The sequence below is a fragment of the Nomascus leucogenys genome, chromosome X, assembly GCF_006542625.1.
Source record: "Nomascus leucogenys isolate Asia chromosome X, Asia_NLE_v1, whole genome shotgun sequence".
Lineage (NCBI taxonomy): Eukaryota > Metazoa > Chordata > Mammalia > Primates > Hylobatidae > Nomascus > Nomascus leucogenys.
In genome coordinates this window covers 62539536-62557509 of record NC_044406.1, presented here as the reverse complement: position 1 = coordinate 62557509, position 17974 = coordinate 62539536, and the positions used below count along the sequence as shown (strand labels likewise).

The 17974-nt window shown below is 37.0% G+C and overlaps 1 protein-coding gene across 1 annotated transcript in view; it reads left to right on the top strand.

The window, feature by feature from the left end:
- Positions 1–17974, top strand: part of TEX11 (testis expressed 11) — a 404765-nt gene that overhangs the window by 236701 nt on the left and 150090 nt on the right. The window contains exons 14-15 of the mRNA XM_003272686.3: positions 12526–12677; positions 14778–14863. Of these exons, the coding sequence (XP_003272734.1) occupies positions 12526–12677; positions 14778–14863 (238 nt within the window). The remainder of the gene's footprint in view (positions 1–12525; positions 12678–14777; positions 14864–17974) is intronic.

Here is a 17974-nt window from a genome sequence, read left to right as displayed (position 1 = left end):
TTAATTGTGATGTTAGGGTGTCAATTTTGGATCTTTCCTGCTTTCTCTTGTGGGCATTTAGTGCTATAAATTTCCCTCTACACACTGCTTTGAACGTGTCCCAGAGATTCTGGTATGTTGTGTCTTTGTTCTCGTTGGTTTCAAAGAACATCTTTATTTCTGCCTTCATTTCGTTATGTACCCAGTAGTCATTCAGGAGCAGATTGTTCAGTTTCCATGTAGTTGAGTGGTTTTGAGTGAGTTTCTTAATCCTGAGTTCTAGTTTGATTGCACCGTGGTCTGAGAGACAGTTTGTTATAATTTCTGTTCTTTTACATTTGCTGAGGAGAGCTTTACTTCCAACTATGTGGTCAATTTTGGAATAGGTGTGGTGTGGTGCTGAAAAAAATGTATATTCTGTTGATTTGGGGTGGAGAGTTCTGTAGATGTCTATTAGGTCCACTTGGTGCAGAGCTGAGTTGAATTCCTGGGTATCCTTGTTAACTTTCTGTCTGGTTGATCTGTCTAATGTTGACAGTGGGGTGTTAAAATCTCCCATTATTATTGTGTGGGAGTCTAAGTCTCTTTGTAGGTCACTCAGGACTTGCTTTATGAATCTGGGTGCTCCTGTATCGGGTGCATATATATTTAGGATAATTCGCTCTTCTTGTTGAATTGATCCCTTTACCATTATGTAATGGCCTTCTTTTGTCTCTTTTGATCTTTGTTGGTTTAAAGTCTATTTTATCAGAGACTAGGATTGCAACCCCTGCCTTTTTTTGTTTTCCATTTGCTTGGTAGATCTTCCTCTATCCCTTTATTTTGAGTCTATTTGTGTCTCTGCATGTGAGATGGGTTTCCTGAATACAGCACACTGATGGGTCTTGACTCACCCAATTTGCCTGTCTGTGTCTTATAATGGGAGCATTTAGTCCATTTACATTTAAAGTTAATATTGTTATGTGTGAATTTGATCCTGTCATTATGATGTTAGTTGGTTATTTTGCTCGTTAGTTGATGCAGTTTCTTCCTAGCCTCGATGGTCTTTACAATTTGGCATGTTTTTGCAGTGGCTGGTACCGGTTGTTCCTTTCCTAAGTGTTTAGTGCTTCCTTCAGGAGCTCTTTTAGGGCAGGCCTGGTGGTGACAAAATCTCTCAGCATTTGCTTGTCTGTAAAGGATTTTATTTCTCCTTCACTTATGAAGCTTAGTTTGGCTGGATATGAAATTCTGGGTTGAAAATTCTTTTCTTTAAGAATGTTGAATATTGGTCCTCACTCTCTTCTGGCTTACAGGGTTTCTGCCGAGAGATCAGCTGTTAGTCTGATGAGCTTCCCTTTGTGGGTGACCCGAGCTTTCTCTCTGGCCGCCCTTAACATTTTTTCCTTCATTTCAACTTTGGTGAATCTGACAATTATGTGTCTTGGAGTTGCTCTTCTCGAGGAGTATCTTTGTGGCGTTCTCTGTATTTCCTGAATCTGAATGTTGGCCTGCCTTGCTAGATTGGGGAAGCTCTGGATAATATCCTGCAGATTGTTTTCCAACTTGGTTCCATTCTCCCTGTCACTTTCAGGTACACCAATCAGATGTAAGTGTGGTCTTTTCACATAGTCCCATATTTCTTGGAGGCTTTGTTCGTTTCTTTTTATTCTTTTTTCTCTAAACTTCCCTTCTCGCTTCATTTCATTCATTTCATCTTCCATCACTGATACCCTTTCTTCCAGTTCATCGCATTGGCTACTGAGGCTTCTGCATTCTTCACGTAGTTCTCGAAACTTGGCTTTCAGCTCCATCAGCTCCTTCAAGCACTTCTCTGCATTGGTTATTTTAGTTATACATTCGTCTAATTTTTTTTCAAAGTTTTTAACTTCTTTGCCATTGGTTTGAATTTCCTACTGTAGCTCAGAGTAGTTTGATTGTCTGAAGCCTTCGTCTCTCAACTCGTCAAAGTCATTCTCCATCCGGCTTTGTTCCATTGCTGGTGAGGAACTGCATTCCTTTGGAGGAGGAGGGGCGCTCTGCTTTTTAGAGTTTCCAGTTTTTCTGCTCTGTTTTCTCCCCATCTTTGTAGTTTTTTCTACTTTTGGTCTTTGATGATGATGATGTACAGATCGGTTTTTGGTGTGGGTGTCCTTTCTGTTTGTTAGTTTTCCTTCTACCAGACAGGACCCTCAGCTGCAGGTCTGTTGGAGTTTGCTAGAGGTCCACTCCAGATGCTGTTTGGCTGGGTGTCAGCAGTGGTGGCTGCAGAACAGCGGATTTTCATGGGACCACAAATTCAGCTGTCTGATAGTTCCTCTGGAAGTTTTGTCTCAGAGAAGTACCCGGCTGAGTGAGGTGTCCGTCTGTCCCTACTGGGGGGTGCCTCTCAGTTAGGCTGCTCGGGGGTCAGGGACCCACTTGAGGAGGCAGTCTGCCCATTCTCAGATATCCAGCTGCATGCTGGGAGAACCACTACTCTCTTCAAAGCTGTCAGCCAGGGACATTTAAGTCTGCAGAGGTTACTGCTGAATTTTTGTTTGTCTGTGCCCTGCCCCCAGAGGTGGAGCCTACAGAGGCAGGCAGGCCTCCTTGAGCTGTGGTGGGCTCCACCCAGTTCGAGCTTCCTGGCTGCTTTGTTTACCTAAGCAAGCCTGAGCAATGGCGGGCACCCCTCCCCCAGCCTCGCTGCCACCTTGCAGTTTGATCTCAGACTGCTGTGCTACCAATCAGTGAGACTGTGAGCGTGGTACGCTCTGAGCCAGGTGCAGGACACAATCTTCTGGTGTGCCGTTTTCCAAGCCCATTGGAAAAGTGCAGTATTAGGGTGGGAGTGACCCGATTTTCCAGGTGCCATCTGTCACCCCTTTCTTTGAGTAGGAAAGGGAACTCCCTGACCCCTTGCACTTCCCGAGTGAGGCAATGCCTCGCCCTGCTTCAGCTGGCGCATGGTGCACTGCACCGACTGTCCTGCACCCAGTGTTTGGCACTCCCTAGTGAGATGAACCCGGTACCTCAGATGGAAATGCAGAAATCATCCGTCTTCTGTGTCACTCATGCTGGGAGCTGTAGACCGGAGCTAAGAATTCTTACACCAAAAAACAGAACAAAAAAAGCAGAAGGAGACCCAAGGGAGCTTTTGGAGGTGTCGGATATATCTATTACATTGATTGTGGTGATATTTTGAGTTTGCACATATGTCAAACTCATCAAATTGTATACATTAAACATGTGCAGTATTTATTGTATATCAACTATGCCACAATAAAAATAAAAATTATAGCCACTCCTACTTTTGATTAATGGTTTCATGGTATATTTTTTTCCAAACTTTTATTTTCAACCCTCTTATACCAGTTTTTTTGAAGTAAGTTTCTTGTACACACTCTACAGTTAGGACATGTTTGGGACTTTACCCTACCTTTTTGAGATATAATTGACAATTAAAAATTGTGTATATTTAATGTGATGTTTTGATATATCTACATATTGTGAGATGATTACCACAACCAAGCTAATTAACATATCCATCACTTCATAGTTACCTTTTTTTGTAGAGAGGATAATTGAGACCTGTTCTTAGCAAATTTCAAGTATATAATACATTATTATTAACTATAGTCGCTATGCTACATTAAGTCTGCAGAACTTAATCAATTTTTAACTTAAAGTGTATATCCTTTGACCAGCATCTCCCCAATTCCCCCACCCACGAAACTCTGGTAACCACCATTCTATTGTCTGTTACTATGAGTTTAAACTTTTTTTTAGCCTTCACATATTAGTGAGATCGTGTAGTATTTGTTTTTCCGTGTCTGACATATTTCACTTAGCATAGTGTCCTCCACGTTTATTCACTTTGTTGCACATCACAGGCTTCTCTCATTTGAAGGCTGAATAATATTCCATTGTATGTATATGCACCACATTTTACTTATCCATTCATCTGTCAACGGACACAGGTTACTTCCACATTTTAGCACATGTGAATAAAGCTATGAATATGAGTGTACAAATATCTGTTCTAGACCCGCTTTCAATTATTTTGGATATGTACCCAGAAGTGAAATTGCTGTGTCATATGGTAGTTCTATTTTTAATTTTTTTTGAGAAACTGCCATATTATTTTCCATAGTGGCTGTACCATTTTACATTCCCACCAATAGTGCACAAGAGTTCCAATTTCTTCACATCCTCACCAACACTTATCTTTTGACTTTTTCACAATAGCCATCCTAACAGGTGGTTTTCATTTGCATCTCTCTGATGGTTGGTGATTTTTAGCATCTTTTTAATATCTTTTGGCTATTTGTATGTTTTCTTTGGGAAAATGTCTTTACAAGTTCTTTGCAGATTTTTAAATCAGGTTGTTTGATTTTTTTTCCCCTTGAGTTAAATGAGTTCCTTATATATTTTAGATATTAGCCTCTTATTGGATATATGGTTTGCAAATATTTTCTTCCATTCTGTAAGTTGCCTTTTCATTTTGCTGATTGTTTTCTTGGTGTATTTTTTTAGTCTATGCTGCCAATTTCTTTCTTTTAATTGGCATATTTAGACCATTTACATTATTTGTAATTACTGATGTGTTACAGCTTAAGCTTGCCACTTAAATTTTTATTTTCTGATCTATATACACTTTTAAAACCTTTCTTAAAATATTTATTTATTAGAGACAGGGCCTCACTCTTAGCACCCAGGCTGGAGTGCAATTATAGTTCACTGTAACCTCAGACTCCTGGACTCAAGTGATCTTCCTGCCTCAGCCTCCTGAGTAGCCAGGACTATAGGCACACACCACCACATTCAGCTAATTTTCTTTTTCTTTTTAATTTTTTTGTAGAAACAGGGTGTCTTACTATGTTGCCCAGTCTCGTCCTGAACTCCTGGCCTCAATTGATCCTCCTGTCTTGGCCTCTCAAGGCACTGAAATTACAGGCGTGAACCATTGTACCTAACCTCTGCTTTATATTTTAGTTTACTTTTAGTTTTACAGAAAAATTGAGAAGATAGTACAAAGAGTTGCCATATACGCTGTACACAGTTTCCCCTAGTATTGCCATCTTATATTACTGTAGTACCTTTGTCATAAGTAATGGACCAATATGGATACATCATTATTATTAACCTAAAATCAATCGTTAATTCCAATTTCCTCTGTTGTTACCTAATATCCTTTTTCTATTCCAGAATCTTACCTGTGATATCACATTACATTTAGTTGTCATATCTCCTTGGACTTCATTTGGCCATAGTAGTTTCTTAGATATATTTTTCTTTTTGATGATTTTGACAGTCTTGAGACTACCCATCAAGTATTTTGTAGGATACCTATTTATTAGAATTTTTCTGATGTTTTTCTCATGATTAGACTGGGGTTATGGGTTTGGGGAGGAAGATCACTCAGGTAAAGTACCATTTTCATTACATCGTTATCAAGGGTATATACTGTCAATATGATTTATGTATGTTGATATTAACCTTGATTAGTTGGCTGAGTATTCATCAAGTGTTTACACCTTGAAGTTATCTGTTTTTCCTCTTTACATACTATATTCTTTGCAGTTGTGGAGTTATGCTCCCCTGCTTAAAGGCATAGTTATCTAGATAAATTATTTCGAATTCTTCTACATGGGAAATTTGTCTCTTCTCCCTAATTCATTAATTTGTTCAGTCGTTTTTATATCAATATGGACTTGGGAATATGTATTTTATTCTTTAGGTTATAATCCAATACTACATTTTTGTTGTTCGGATTGTTTTAGCTTTGGCCATTGGGAGCTCTTTTAGTTGACTCCTTCACCCTTTTGACATACCCCAATCAATGTGGGTGGTTTTGTTTCTTTTAAGCAATTCCTTTCTTTCTGACAATACAGAATGTTCTAGGTTCATCTTGTACATTTCTTGCCCCAATCCCTTAATCAACCATTTCTCCTAGGAGGTCTAGTTCCTCTCACTGGCAAAGTATATTAGTAACCAAGATCTGAATGTTAGTTGTGCTTGTTGCTACTGGGGTGTCATTTCTTCTAGGCCTTATTAGTTGACAGAGCAAAGAAAATATATGTGTGTATACTAATCTGAGTATATAGACATATATATATAAATATTTTGGCATGTAAACATCTGTATCTATATTAAGTTAAACATAAGTTATTACTGATATTTCCTATTCTAATTCATTACCACTTAGATCATTCTAGCCTTGCTTGCAGATTACCCTTGCTTATCTGTGCCCAATCCAACAGTGGGAAACCTGGCTCTTACCATCCATCATTCATTTACTTAATTTTTTAATTGTTCAATTTTAGTATACATGTATAGCAGTATCAGAATTGTTCACCTGTACCCTTATGAGAAACAACTTTGTCAACTAGAGTACAGTCCTTATGTGCGGTTCTTTTTGCCTTTATTCTTACAGATTCTACTTATTTCCAGAGTTACTTAGGTCAGTATCTAGTCCTCCTATTTCCTTTAGTGAAGTTGTTCCACACATTTGTTAGAGTCTCTTGTCACAGTCTGTATTATATCTGAGGATTCCCCCAACCTCCCAAATTATATATATATAAAATATCAAATTATATATAATTATATATAATACCTAGTTATATATAATTATATATATAATTTGTATGCATTGAGATTGACTTGTTGTGTGGTAAAGTCCTGTGGATTTTGACATGCATAATGACACGTATCTGCTATTATAGTATCACACATAGTATTTTCACCATCCTAAAAATCCTCTGTGCCTCACCTCTTCATCTTCCTGAGATGCTGGCCACCGCATCTTTTCACTCTCTATTTTTCTTACTGGCTCTTCTTTTTGCTTTTGTGCCATTTCTGCAATGTCACATAATTGGAATCATTCAGTATGTAGTCTTTTTAGATTGGCTTCTTCCACTTAGCAATATAAACTTCAGGTTCCTCTATGTCTTTTTTTGTGACTGATAGCTCATCTCTTTATCTATTTACCTATCGGAGGACATCTTGGTTGCTTCCTGTGTTTGGTGATTATCAATAAAGTTGCTGTAAACATTCACGTGAAGATTTTTGAGTAGATCTAAGTTTTCAAATCAAGTGGGTAAATTCTTAGCAGTGAAATGGCTCTTGTAGGTAAGGTATCATTTCTCTTTCTGTGCATTCAAGATTTTTTTCTTTGTCTTAGGATGGAATTTGACTATGACATGTCTTAGGATGGAATTTCTTTGGATTTATCATGTTTGGAGTTTGCACCGCTCTTTGAATCTCTAGGTTTATGTTTTTTCCCAAATATTTGAGACATTATTTCTTTGAATATTTATTTGTTAGGCCCAAACTTTCTTCTCCTCTTCCAGGATTCTGATGACATAATTTACATTTTTTGTTGTCTTACAGGTCGCTGAGGCTCCATGCAGTTTTTTTTTTTTTCAGTCTGTTTTCTCTCTGTTGTTCAGATTAGGTAATTTCTACTTTTTTATTTTTCCTTCTCCTTCCTTCCTTCCTACCTTCCTTCCTTCCTTTTCTTTCTTTTCCTTCCTTTCTTGCCTTTCTTTCTTTCTTTTCTTTGAAACAAGGTCTCGCTCTGTTGCCCAGGCTGGAGTGCAGTGGCATAATCATAGCTCACTGCAGCCTCAAACACATGGACTCAAGCAGTCCTCCCACTTCAGCCTGCCAAGTAGCTGGGATTACAGGCACCAACCACTGCACCTAGCTCTACTTTATTTCAAATTCACTTATTCTTTCCTTTGTCCTCTCCATTCTGCTGTAAGCTCATCTGTTGAGTTATTTTTAAGATTTTGGTTATTGTATATATTAGTTTTCTGAGTATTGTAACAAATTACCACAAATGGGATGACTTAAAACAACAGAAATTTATTCTCTCACAATTTTGGAGGCCAGAAGTTCAAAATCAAGGTATTTGCTGGCTTTTTTTTTTTAGATTAAAAAGATTTAGATATTTTAATCAATTGAAATGTATGAATCTTATTCAGATCCTGAGTCAAACACTTAAAATCAATAATGTATGAGACAGTTACATAAATGTGAACAGTAATTAAATACTTAAGAATATTGAGGATATCTTCTTAAGTTTTAAACTGTAATGATAGTATTATGTTTATGATTTTTACAAAAAATAGTTTCTATCTTTAAGAGATAGATAATTAAAATACTTGGAAGTGGATTAATAGGATGTCTTGAATTTACTTCAAAAGCATGAGTGTGTGTGTGTGTGTGTGTGTCTGTGTGTGTGAATGAGGTGGAAAGATGGGTTAAATAAGATTGGCTTTGATGTTGTTACAGCCTGATAATAATGATGTGTAGGTTCATTGCATTATTTTCTCCACTTTGGTATATATTTGAAATTTGTGTAGCAGAGAGTTAAGGAAATACTTATTGATTCAAAGTAAACCGATCTAATCATAACCCTCGTAAATGGATGTCTACCTATGTGTAAATAAGGTACTTCTTTTTTTTTAACTATGGGTCTCTTTTTATTAAGGCGAGATCTCTTGTAACCGGTGTTTCACGAATAGAGTTGCCAGATAAAATACAAGACTCGGTTAATTTGAAATTTCAGATAAACAATGTCTAGTATTTTAGAATAAGTACATCCCAACTATTGCACTGGACACACTAATACTAAAAAAAAAATTTTGTTTGTCTGAAATTCTAATTTTACTGGGGCATTCTGTATTTTTTTATTGTACTTTAAGTTCTGGATACATGTGCAGAACGTGCAGGTTTGTTACATAGGTTTATGTGTGCCATGGTGGTTTGCTGCACCTATCAACCTGTCACCTAGGTTTTAAGCCCCACATGCATTAGCTATTTGTCCTGATGCTCTCCTTCCCCACACCCTCACCTCCCGACAGGCTCCAGAGTGTGTTGTTCCTTTACCTGTCTCCATATGTTCTCATTGTTCAACTCCCACTTATGAGTGAGAACATGTGGTGTTTGGTTTTCTGTTCCTGTGTTAGTTTGCTGAGATGATGGCTTGCAGCTTAATCCATGTCCTTGCAAAAGACATGATCTCATTCCTTTTTATGGCTGTGTAGCATTCCATGGTGTATATGTACCACATTTTCTTTATCCAGTCTATCATTGATGGGCATTTGGGTTGGTTCCATATCTTTGCTGTTGTGAATAGTGCTGCAATAAACATACATGTGCATATATCTTTATAATAGAATGATTTATATTCCTTTGGGTATATACCCAGTAATGGGATTGCTGGGTCAAATGGCATTTCTGATTTTAGATCCTTGAAGAATCACCACACTGTCTTCCACAATGGTTGAACAAAAGCTGAAATTGACAAATGGGGTATAATTAAACTGAAGAGCTTCTGCACAGCAAAAGAAACTATCATCAGAGTGAGCAGGCAACCTACAAAATGAGAAAACATTTTTGCAATCTACCCATCTGACAAAGGTCTAATATCCAGAATTTACGAAGAACTTAAATTTACAAGAAAAAAAAAAACAACCTAGTCAAAAAGTGGGCAACGAATATGAACAGACACTTCTCAAAAGAAGACATTTATGTGGTCAACAAACATATGGAAAAAAGCTCAACATTACTGATCATTAGAGAAATGCAAATCAAAACCACAATTAGACACCATCTCACACCAGTCAGAATGGCAATTATTAAAAAGTCAAAAAACAACAGATGCTGGCGAGGCTATGGAGAAATAGGAACACTTACACTGTTGATGGGAATGTTAATTAGTTTGACTTTTCATTTTACTGAAGTTTTCTTTGCAGTGCAGAAGCTTTTTAGTTTGACATAGTCCCATTTGTTTGTTTTTGCTTTAAAATTTTTTTTTGCCTTTGCTTTTGGTGTTCTATACAAAAAATCCTTGCCAAGGCCAATTTCAAAGAGCTTCTTCCCTATTTTTTTCTTCTAGTAGTTCTACAGTTTCAAGTCTTACATTTAAGTTTTTAATGCATTTTCTGTTGATTTGTGTGTGTGCCGTAGGATGTGTTCAATTTATTCTTTTGCAGGTGGATGTCCAGTTGTCCAAACACATTTTTTTTTTGAGACAGAGTCTCACTCCATCACCTAAGCTAGAGTGCGGTGGCATGATCTTGGCTCACTGCAACCTGTGCCTCCTGGGTTCAAGTGATTCTTGTGCCTCAGCCCTCCCCACGTAGCTGGAATTACAGGCATGTGCCACCACATCCAGCTAATTTTTGTATTTTTAGTAGAGATGGGGTTTTGCCACATTGGCCAGGCTGGTCTCAAACTCTTGGCCTCAAGTGATCCACCAATCTTGGCCTTCTGAAGTGCTGGGATTACAGGAGTGAGCCACTGCACCCAGCCCAAGCACAAAAGAAACTGTGCTTTTTCCATTGTGTAATCTGGGCACCTTTGTCAAATACTAGTTGGCTATATATACTTGCTTTTTTTGTTTTTTTTTCTGGGATCTTGATTGTGTTCCATTGGTCTATGTGTCTGTTTTTATGCCAGTGCCATACTGCTTTGATTACTATAGCTTTGTAGTATAATTTGAAATCAGAAAGCATGATGTCTCCAATTTTGTTTTTGTTTTTAAGGTTGCTTTGGCACAGAGTCTTTTGTGGTTTCATACAAATTTTAATATTAGTTTTTCTATTTCTGTGAAAAATGCCATTGGACTTAAGATAGGGATTTCCTTGCATTTGTAGATCACTTTGAGTAGTGTGGACATTTTAATAATACTAATTCTTTCAATCAATGAACATAGGATATCTTTCCATTTTATTTTTGTTTTCTTCAATTTCATCAATGTTTTATAGTTTTCAGTGTACAGACGTTTTACCTACTTGGTTACTTTTATTCATATACATATATATTTGAGATGGAGTCTCACTCACTCTGTCACCCAGGCTGGAGATCTCAGCTCACTGCAACCTCCACCTCCTGGGTTCAAGTGATTCTCCTGCCTCAGCCTCCTGAGTAGCTGAGATTACAGGCACGTGCCACCATGCCCAGCTAATTTTTGCATTTTTAGCAGAGACAGGGTTTCACCATGTTGGCCAGTCTGTTCTCGAACTCCTGACCTCAAGTGATCCACCCTCCTCAGCCTCTCAAAGTGCTGGAATTACAGGCATGAGCCACTGTGCCTGTAATTTTTGATGCTATTGTAAATAGGATTTTGTATATTTTTGATGCTATTGTAAATAGGATTGTTTTCTTGGTTTCCTTTTTGGATATTTTATTGTTGGCATAAAGAAACGCTTCTGGGTTTTGTATGTTGATTTTGTAGCCTGCAACTTTACTGAAGTACTTTATTAGTTCTTAGAGTTCTTTGGTGGATTCTTTAGAGTCTTCTATATGTAGGATCACTTGGTCCCATGGAAACAGTTTTTTAGCTCTTACATTTGGGTCTTTGATCCATTTTGAATTAATTTTTGTATATAATATAAGATAAGAATCCAATTTCATTCATTTGCATGTGTAAATCCCGTTTTCCTAGCACCATTTGCTGAAAGGACTGTCCTATCACCATTACATGGTCCTGGCACCTTTGTCACAAATAATTTGATGAGATATGACAAGATTTATTTCTGCGTTCTCTATTCCTTTCCATTGGTCTATATGTCTATCTTTATGCCAGTTCCACACATTTTCATTACTATGGCTTTGTAATAAGTTTTGAAATCAGAAAGTACAAATCATCTAATTTTGCTCTTTGTTTTCAAGTTTGTTTAGGGCTTTTGGGGTCCCTTGAGCAAAGTCCATATTAATTTTAGGATGGATTTTTTCCATTTCTGCAAAATATCTCATTGGGATTTTGGGGTTTTTTTGAGACAGGGTCTCAGTCTGTCACCCAGGCTGGAGTGCAGTAGCCTGATCACAGCTCACTGCAGCCTTGACCTCCCAGGGTCAGGCAGTCCTCCCACTTCAGCCTTGCTAGTAGCTGAGACTACAAGCATGTGCCATCACGGCTGCCAATTTTTTGTAGAGACAGGGTTTTGCCATCTTGCCCAAGCTAGTCTCAAACTCCTAGGCTCAAGCAGTCTGCCCACCTCAGCCTCTTAAAGTGCTGGGATTACAGGCGTGAGCCACCACACCTGGCCTGGGATTTTAATAGGGATAAATATCTGTAAATCTGTAGATCACTTTGGGAATATCAACATGTTAACAATATTTAGTCTTCCAACCCGTGAACTGTTTACATTTTTAAATAGAAGATACTAGTGTATTATTTGTGTAATCAAACATAAACAAGTTTTTAGAAAGAGGTTTTGGCCGAGGAACTAGTAAATTTCTCATGTCTTTTCATGTAACTTCACTGGATCTCAGTAACCAATTTTTAAAGCTTGCAATCAGTTCTGGGAAAAACATAAAGTAGGTATTAGGAGAGAAATGATTATCTGACTATAGGTGTTAATAGAAAATGTTTATGGCTTAACGAACTGAAATTAAATTAAATCATGTAATATTGACAAATTAAGCTTATTTAGACATTTAATAACATTACCTGAGTTCAGATATGCTTTTATCTGGCTTATTTTGCTCACACTGAAATACATTTTAGTCCCATTGATCAATAACCAGTTTTTCTATTCACATTGCTTAAAATTGTGTCTCATTGTACAGAGAATCTGTTGGGTTTCATTTCCTGACGATTATTCATGAACGTTTTAAGTCATCAGAAAATAGTGGAAAAGTTCTGATGCTCTATATTGACATGCTTTTACAAAGGAAGGAAGAACTGCTTGCCAAGGAGAAGATTGAAGAAATCTTTTTAGGTCAGTGGGATTTTCGCAAGTGTTTTAGAAACATATTAATTTGTGTATAATTCTTAGATGTCAGAATAATAGCAAAATCCTCAAGTCAGTGGATTTCTTCCACTTCCTTTTTTCCTTCCTCCCTAATGGTCTTTTAACAGTAACACCTCACCTGTCCACATCCCACAAATTGGGCAAGTGGAATGAGAAACTAAGCAAAAATAAGAAAACATCATCGAAAACAGACAAACTTCTGAGCTTAAAGCTCACATGTGGTGGAATATTGTGAGGTTACAAGCCTAAATTAGTATCTCTAGTTTGATCTCAGTTTAACTGTGTACCTTTGAACAAGTCAATTTCTCTGGACCTTGATTTTTTTTCAACTATAAAATGATGATTGTGAACTAAACTCCTGGTTTCTAACTTCTTTTCAGCAGCAGCATCCTTTTGTGATGCAATCTTATATGAACCCCACCCTGAATGAAATAGATTAGAGTTTTTCTGGTTAAAGCAGAGATGTAGAGCCAAATCTGCTCAGCATTCCCCTAATCCTCTGCCTCCCTGCAGAACTTCTGTACCCTGAAGAACACAGATAGCATGATCCCTTTCTTAGAAAATTCTCTTCACCACCTTGTCCTTCCAACTAAGTGCATGTAGAGATATAATTGGAGTGATAGTCACTAAATGTTAACTCGGGTTTATTCTGAATGGTGGCATTTTAGGTCATGTGTTGCTTTCTTCTAAATACTCTACCATATTGTTTGAATTTTTATAAGCACAAATCATGTTTCTATAAAAACAGTCATTAATTTTTTAAAGGAAGTCATCTGACTAGATGATCTCTAAGAACCATATTTTACTGATAACACCCTCCCTCCAGGCATTTACCAATTATTTTTAGACCCAGTTTTGATAAACTTGGTTATCCGGTTTTCCTACTCTTAGCATTTTAATGGTAGCACTTTGCAAACAGAGAAAAGGTTTAAAGGGAAGTATACAGATAGCCTGACCACAGGGAAGAAAAAAACTCTACCAATTTTATAAAACAACTTCAAATTTTTTAATACAACAATCTGTACTGTATAACAACTCCCAAAAGCATCACTGTGATATATTAATAGTACAATAAAATAAAATAGTTGTTAATGTTGACCTCAAATGGTCAAGAAAAAGTTGAATTATGCTTAAGAAAACTAGGAAGTTTGTTTACTTTTTAGAAAATTTAAGAACTTTCATGAAAATATTCAGACTTTTTAAATTCAGAAGTGATTTTTATTTAAAGAAACTGCCAGTTAACCAGAAAACTTGATTATACAGAATAACTCATTTTCCTAAAATTCCACTTAGACTGTTGTATTGTGACATCTAAGTTACACTTACACTCTCAAAGTATTATAATATTTCAAGCAGATACATTTAGTAGCTGTTTACTCTCATGTGAGTATTTTTAAGTAAGTCATGGAACAAACTACATTTGCTGACTGGGCTAGAGGGTCAGAGATTCCTAATGTTCTAGTCAAGACTTTTGTGGAAATTGATAGTTTATGCCAAAGGGCAGAAGAGGAGGTGCAGAATTCTATTATAGTTTAAACTTTACCTTAATGTGCTAATGTATTTGAACTCTGTAAATGTCTAGACCAGAAACAATCAAAGCAAGTTAAGATTTAAAGTAATAAAGTTTATGTGTAAGCATGGTCTTAAAGTATTTTACAAAGGCTTTAAGGCATAATTGGCCTTTCTTGTGAACTTGATCTGATCTATTTAGTACGTAATAGTATAAGCACTTCTTATTAATGATTTCTGGCATTGCTGTCTGCTCATTCACAATAACCTTATTAAGGCACCAGATGATGATCTAATTTGGAATGTGGAAAATCAGTTAAAAAGAGAGTAGGCTGGAAAACTATCACAGATTGATGGGAGAATTACTGTGATTCTAGCAAACTCTGATTGCATTATATTATCAATTATGGTAGTAAACCTAAAATTGATGATGAAAACCTGTCTGAATTTTTTTGTGTGTAGCCATTACTTAAAGATTATAGGTTCCGAGTATAGTTAGCACTCTACTTAATGTAATAGACCTAGATTCTTATTTTCAGAGCTTTTTTTTTTTTTCAGCTCACCAAACAGGAAGACAACTGACAGCAGAATTAATGAACTGGTTACACAACATTCTGTGGAGAACAGCTGCCAGTAGTTTTGAGGTTTGAGAATAATCTCTTTTTCATTCTTTATATTATTTCTCCACTGCAACAAAAAATAGTGCATTCACTATAAAAATAAAAGAGCATCAAATACTTTAATAATCTTTGTTTGTTTAGATACCATATATTTATTAAATATTCACAATATAGAGTGTTAATGAGCATTGTGCAAGAGTTTATTAAAAATAATAAGACATGATTCCTCTCCATTGAGAGCTTACAGTGTAGGGAAATGTCATCGCTGATATTAAGATATAAGAATGTAATTTTTTTAACATGAGGGCTGAGAAAGAGTTTTATTCCCTTTAAAAACTTACGGTGTAATAAAAAAATGGAAAAAAAAAAACCTGTACAAGACAACTCAGGTTTCCTGTAAACCTAAAGATAATTTTTTTTAAAGCAAAGAACAATCATTTATAATTTTGGTATATTTCCTTCTAATCTTTGTGTATTATACATTTGTGTCCCTGTGTATATAAATCAAATGGGACGTACCATTAAAAAAAAGTTGTGTTTGCTTCCACTTGCAATTAATATGTAGTAACAGGGACTGTTTTATGTCCCTTCTTGAACAACAAGTCCCTCTCCACAAAGGACAAGACAAAATAGACGAAAAGAAAAAGAAAATGGCTTTTATGACCCTGAACGTCAGGCAATGAAGGAGAATGGTCCCTGGGAGACAAGAAATAAAGTGAGCATTGGCCAGGCGCGGTGGCTCACGCCTGTAATCCCAGCAATTTGGGAGGCTGAGGCAGGCAGATCACAAGGTCAGGAGATTGAGAACATCCTGGCTAACATGGTGAAAGCCCATCTCTACTAAAATACAAAAAATTAGCCGGGTGTGGTGGCACACGCCTGTAGTGTCAGCTACTCAGGAGGCTGAGGCAGGAGAATCGCTTGAACCTGGGAGGCAGAGGTTGCAGTGAGCCGAGATGGTGCCACTGCACTCCAGCCTGGCCACAGAGCAAGACTCCATCTCAAAAAAAAAAAGAAAAAAAAAGGAAAGAAAAGAAAGAAAGAAAGTGAGCATTACAATTGTGCAGCTTACTGCTTTGAGTTTCCAGGGTATAGCACAAGAAGGGGATCTGAAGCAGAGCCTGGCAAGCGTCCTGATTTGAGATGCAGTTGAGTCTGAGAAGACCAAGGCAGCCAGAATTTATAAGACAAAGTACTGAAGAGGACCACATAGCATAGATTAGGCATTGTAAAAGAAAAGATTGATAAACTTGAAGTCAGAGCAAAGAAGCTATTCAAAATTAAACACACTGAATAAAAGACTTTATAGAGCTTCAGTGAGATGAGGGTCCTCTTCCAATGTTTAGCAGAGTTCTGATCAGGACATACATGAAGCAAGATTACCTGAAGCTAGGAGAATAACCATCTAAAAATATTAGAGGGAACAGTGCCTACCACTCACATGGGGTTGAGAATAAGGCCTATTCTTATCACCCAGTCTGGAAAACCTCTAATTCATGGGACATTGGGTAGAAAACTTAGAAGGGTCTTGTCTCAGAAGAGGGGAATAATTAGTCCTACACTAAGTCCTGCTCCAGAACTACCTTAAAAATTATAAAAGTATGGTGTGAAAGGATCAAATTGATCCCAAGGAACTTAATTGCTTCCCAGAGCAGAGTTCAAGAATATTTATAGGAATATAAAACTGTACAGCACCCAACAGGATAAAGTTTACAATGGCATCCAGCAAAAAAATTACTGAGCATGTGAAGAGGCATGAAAATGCAACCTATAATGAGGAGAATAAGCAATCAATCGATACTGACCCAGAACTGACATAGAAGTTAGCATTAACAGAGGACATATCTTATAATTGTATTTCATGCATTCAGAAAGTTAAGTGGAGGCATGGAAGATATATAAAGACCCAAATCAAACTTCTAAAGATGAAAACTATGTCTAGGATGAGAAGCACATTGGATAGTATTAACATCATATTAGACATCGTAGAAGAAAAGACTGATGAACTTGAAGTTATAGCAAAGAAGCTATTGAAAATGAAATACACAGGGAAAAAACCCTTAAAAAAATTAAAAGAGTTCAGTGAGGTTAGGGACAATTTTAGGTAGCTTAATATACGGGTAACTGGGATTCCCAAATGAGGATGGAGGTAATAAATATTTGAAGAAATAAAACTTTCAAAACTTAATGAAAACTCTAAATGCACAGATAGAAAAATCTTAACAAACCGCAAACACAAGAAACACAAAATGACACCAATGCACATAGTCAAAATGCTCAAAACCAGTGATAAAGAGAATGTCCTAAAAGCAGCCAAATAAAAGTGACACTTTATATACAGAGGAATAAATTAAAGAGAACGTCAGATTTCTTGTTGGAAGCAATGCAAGCAAGAACTCAGTGGAGCAGCATCTTTAAAATAATGAAAGAAAATAAAAACCTGTCAGCCTAAATTTCTGTATCCAGCACAAGTATTGTTTAAAATGAAAGTAGTTGGCACAAACGAAAAATGGTGTAGCCACTATGGAAAACAGTATGGCAGCTCCTCAAACAATTTAAAATATTATTACCATATGATGCAGCATTTTCACTTTTGCTTGTATATCCAAAAGAATTAAAAGCAGGATATTTGCACACCCATGTTTATAGCAGCCAAAGGGTGGAAGCAACCCAAGTTCCATCAACAAATGAGTGGATAAATAAAATGGGGTATACTCAAACAATGGAATATTACTTAGCCTTAAAAAGCAAGGACTTCTGATACATGCTATAACATGGATGAGCCTTGAGGACATTATGCTAAGTGACATAAGCCTGTCACAAAAAACAATACTGTATGGTTCCACTTACATGAGGTACCTAGAGTAGTCAAATCCGTGGAGAAAGAAAGTAGAATGGGCCGGACCCAGTGGCTCACACCTGTAATCCTAGCACTTTGGGAGGCCAAGGAGGGCAGATCACTTGAGGTCAGGAGTTCAAGACCAGCCTGGCCAACATGGTGAAACACTGTCTCTACTAAAAGTACAAAAATTAGTCAAGTATGGTGGTGCATGCATGTAGTACCAGCTACTCAGGAGGCTGAGGCAGGAGAATCACTTGAACCCAGGAGGCAGATGTTGCAATGAGCCAAGTTTA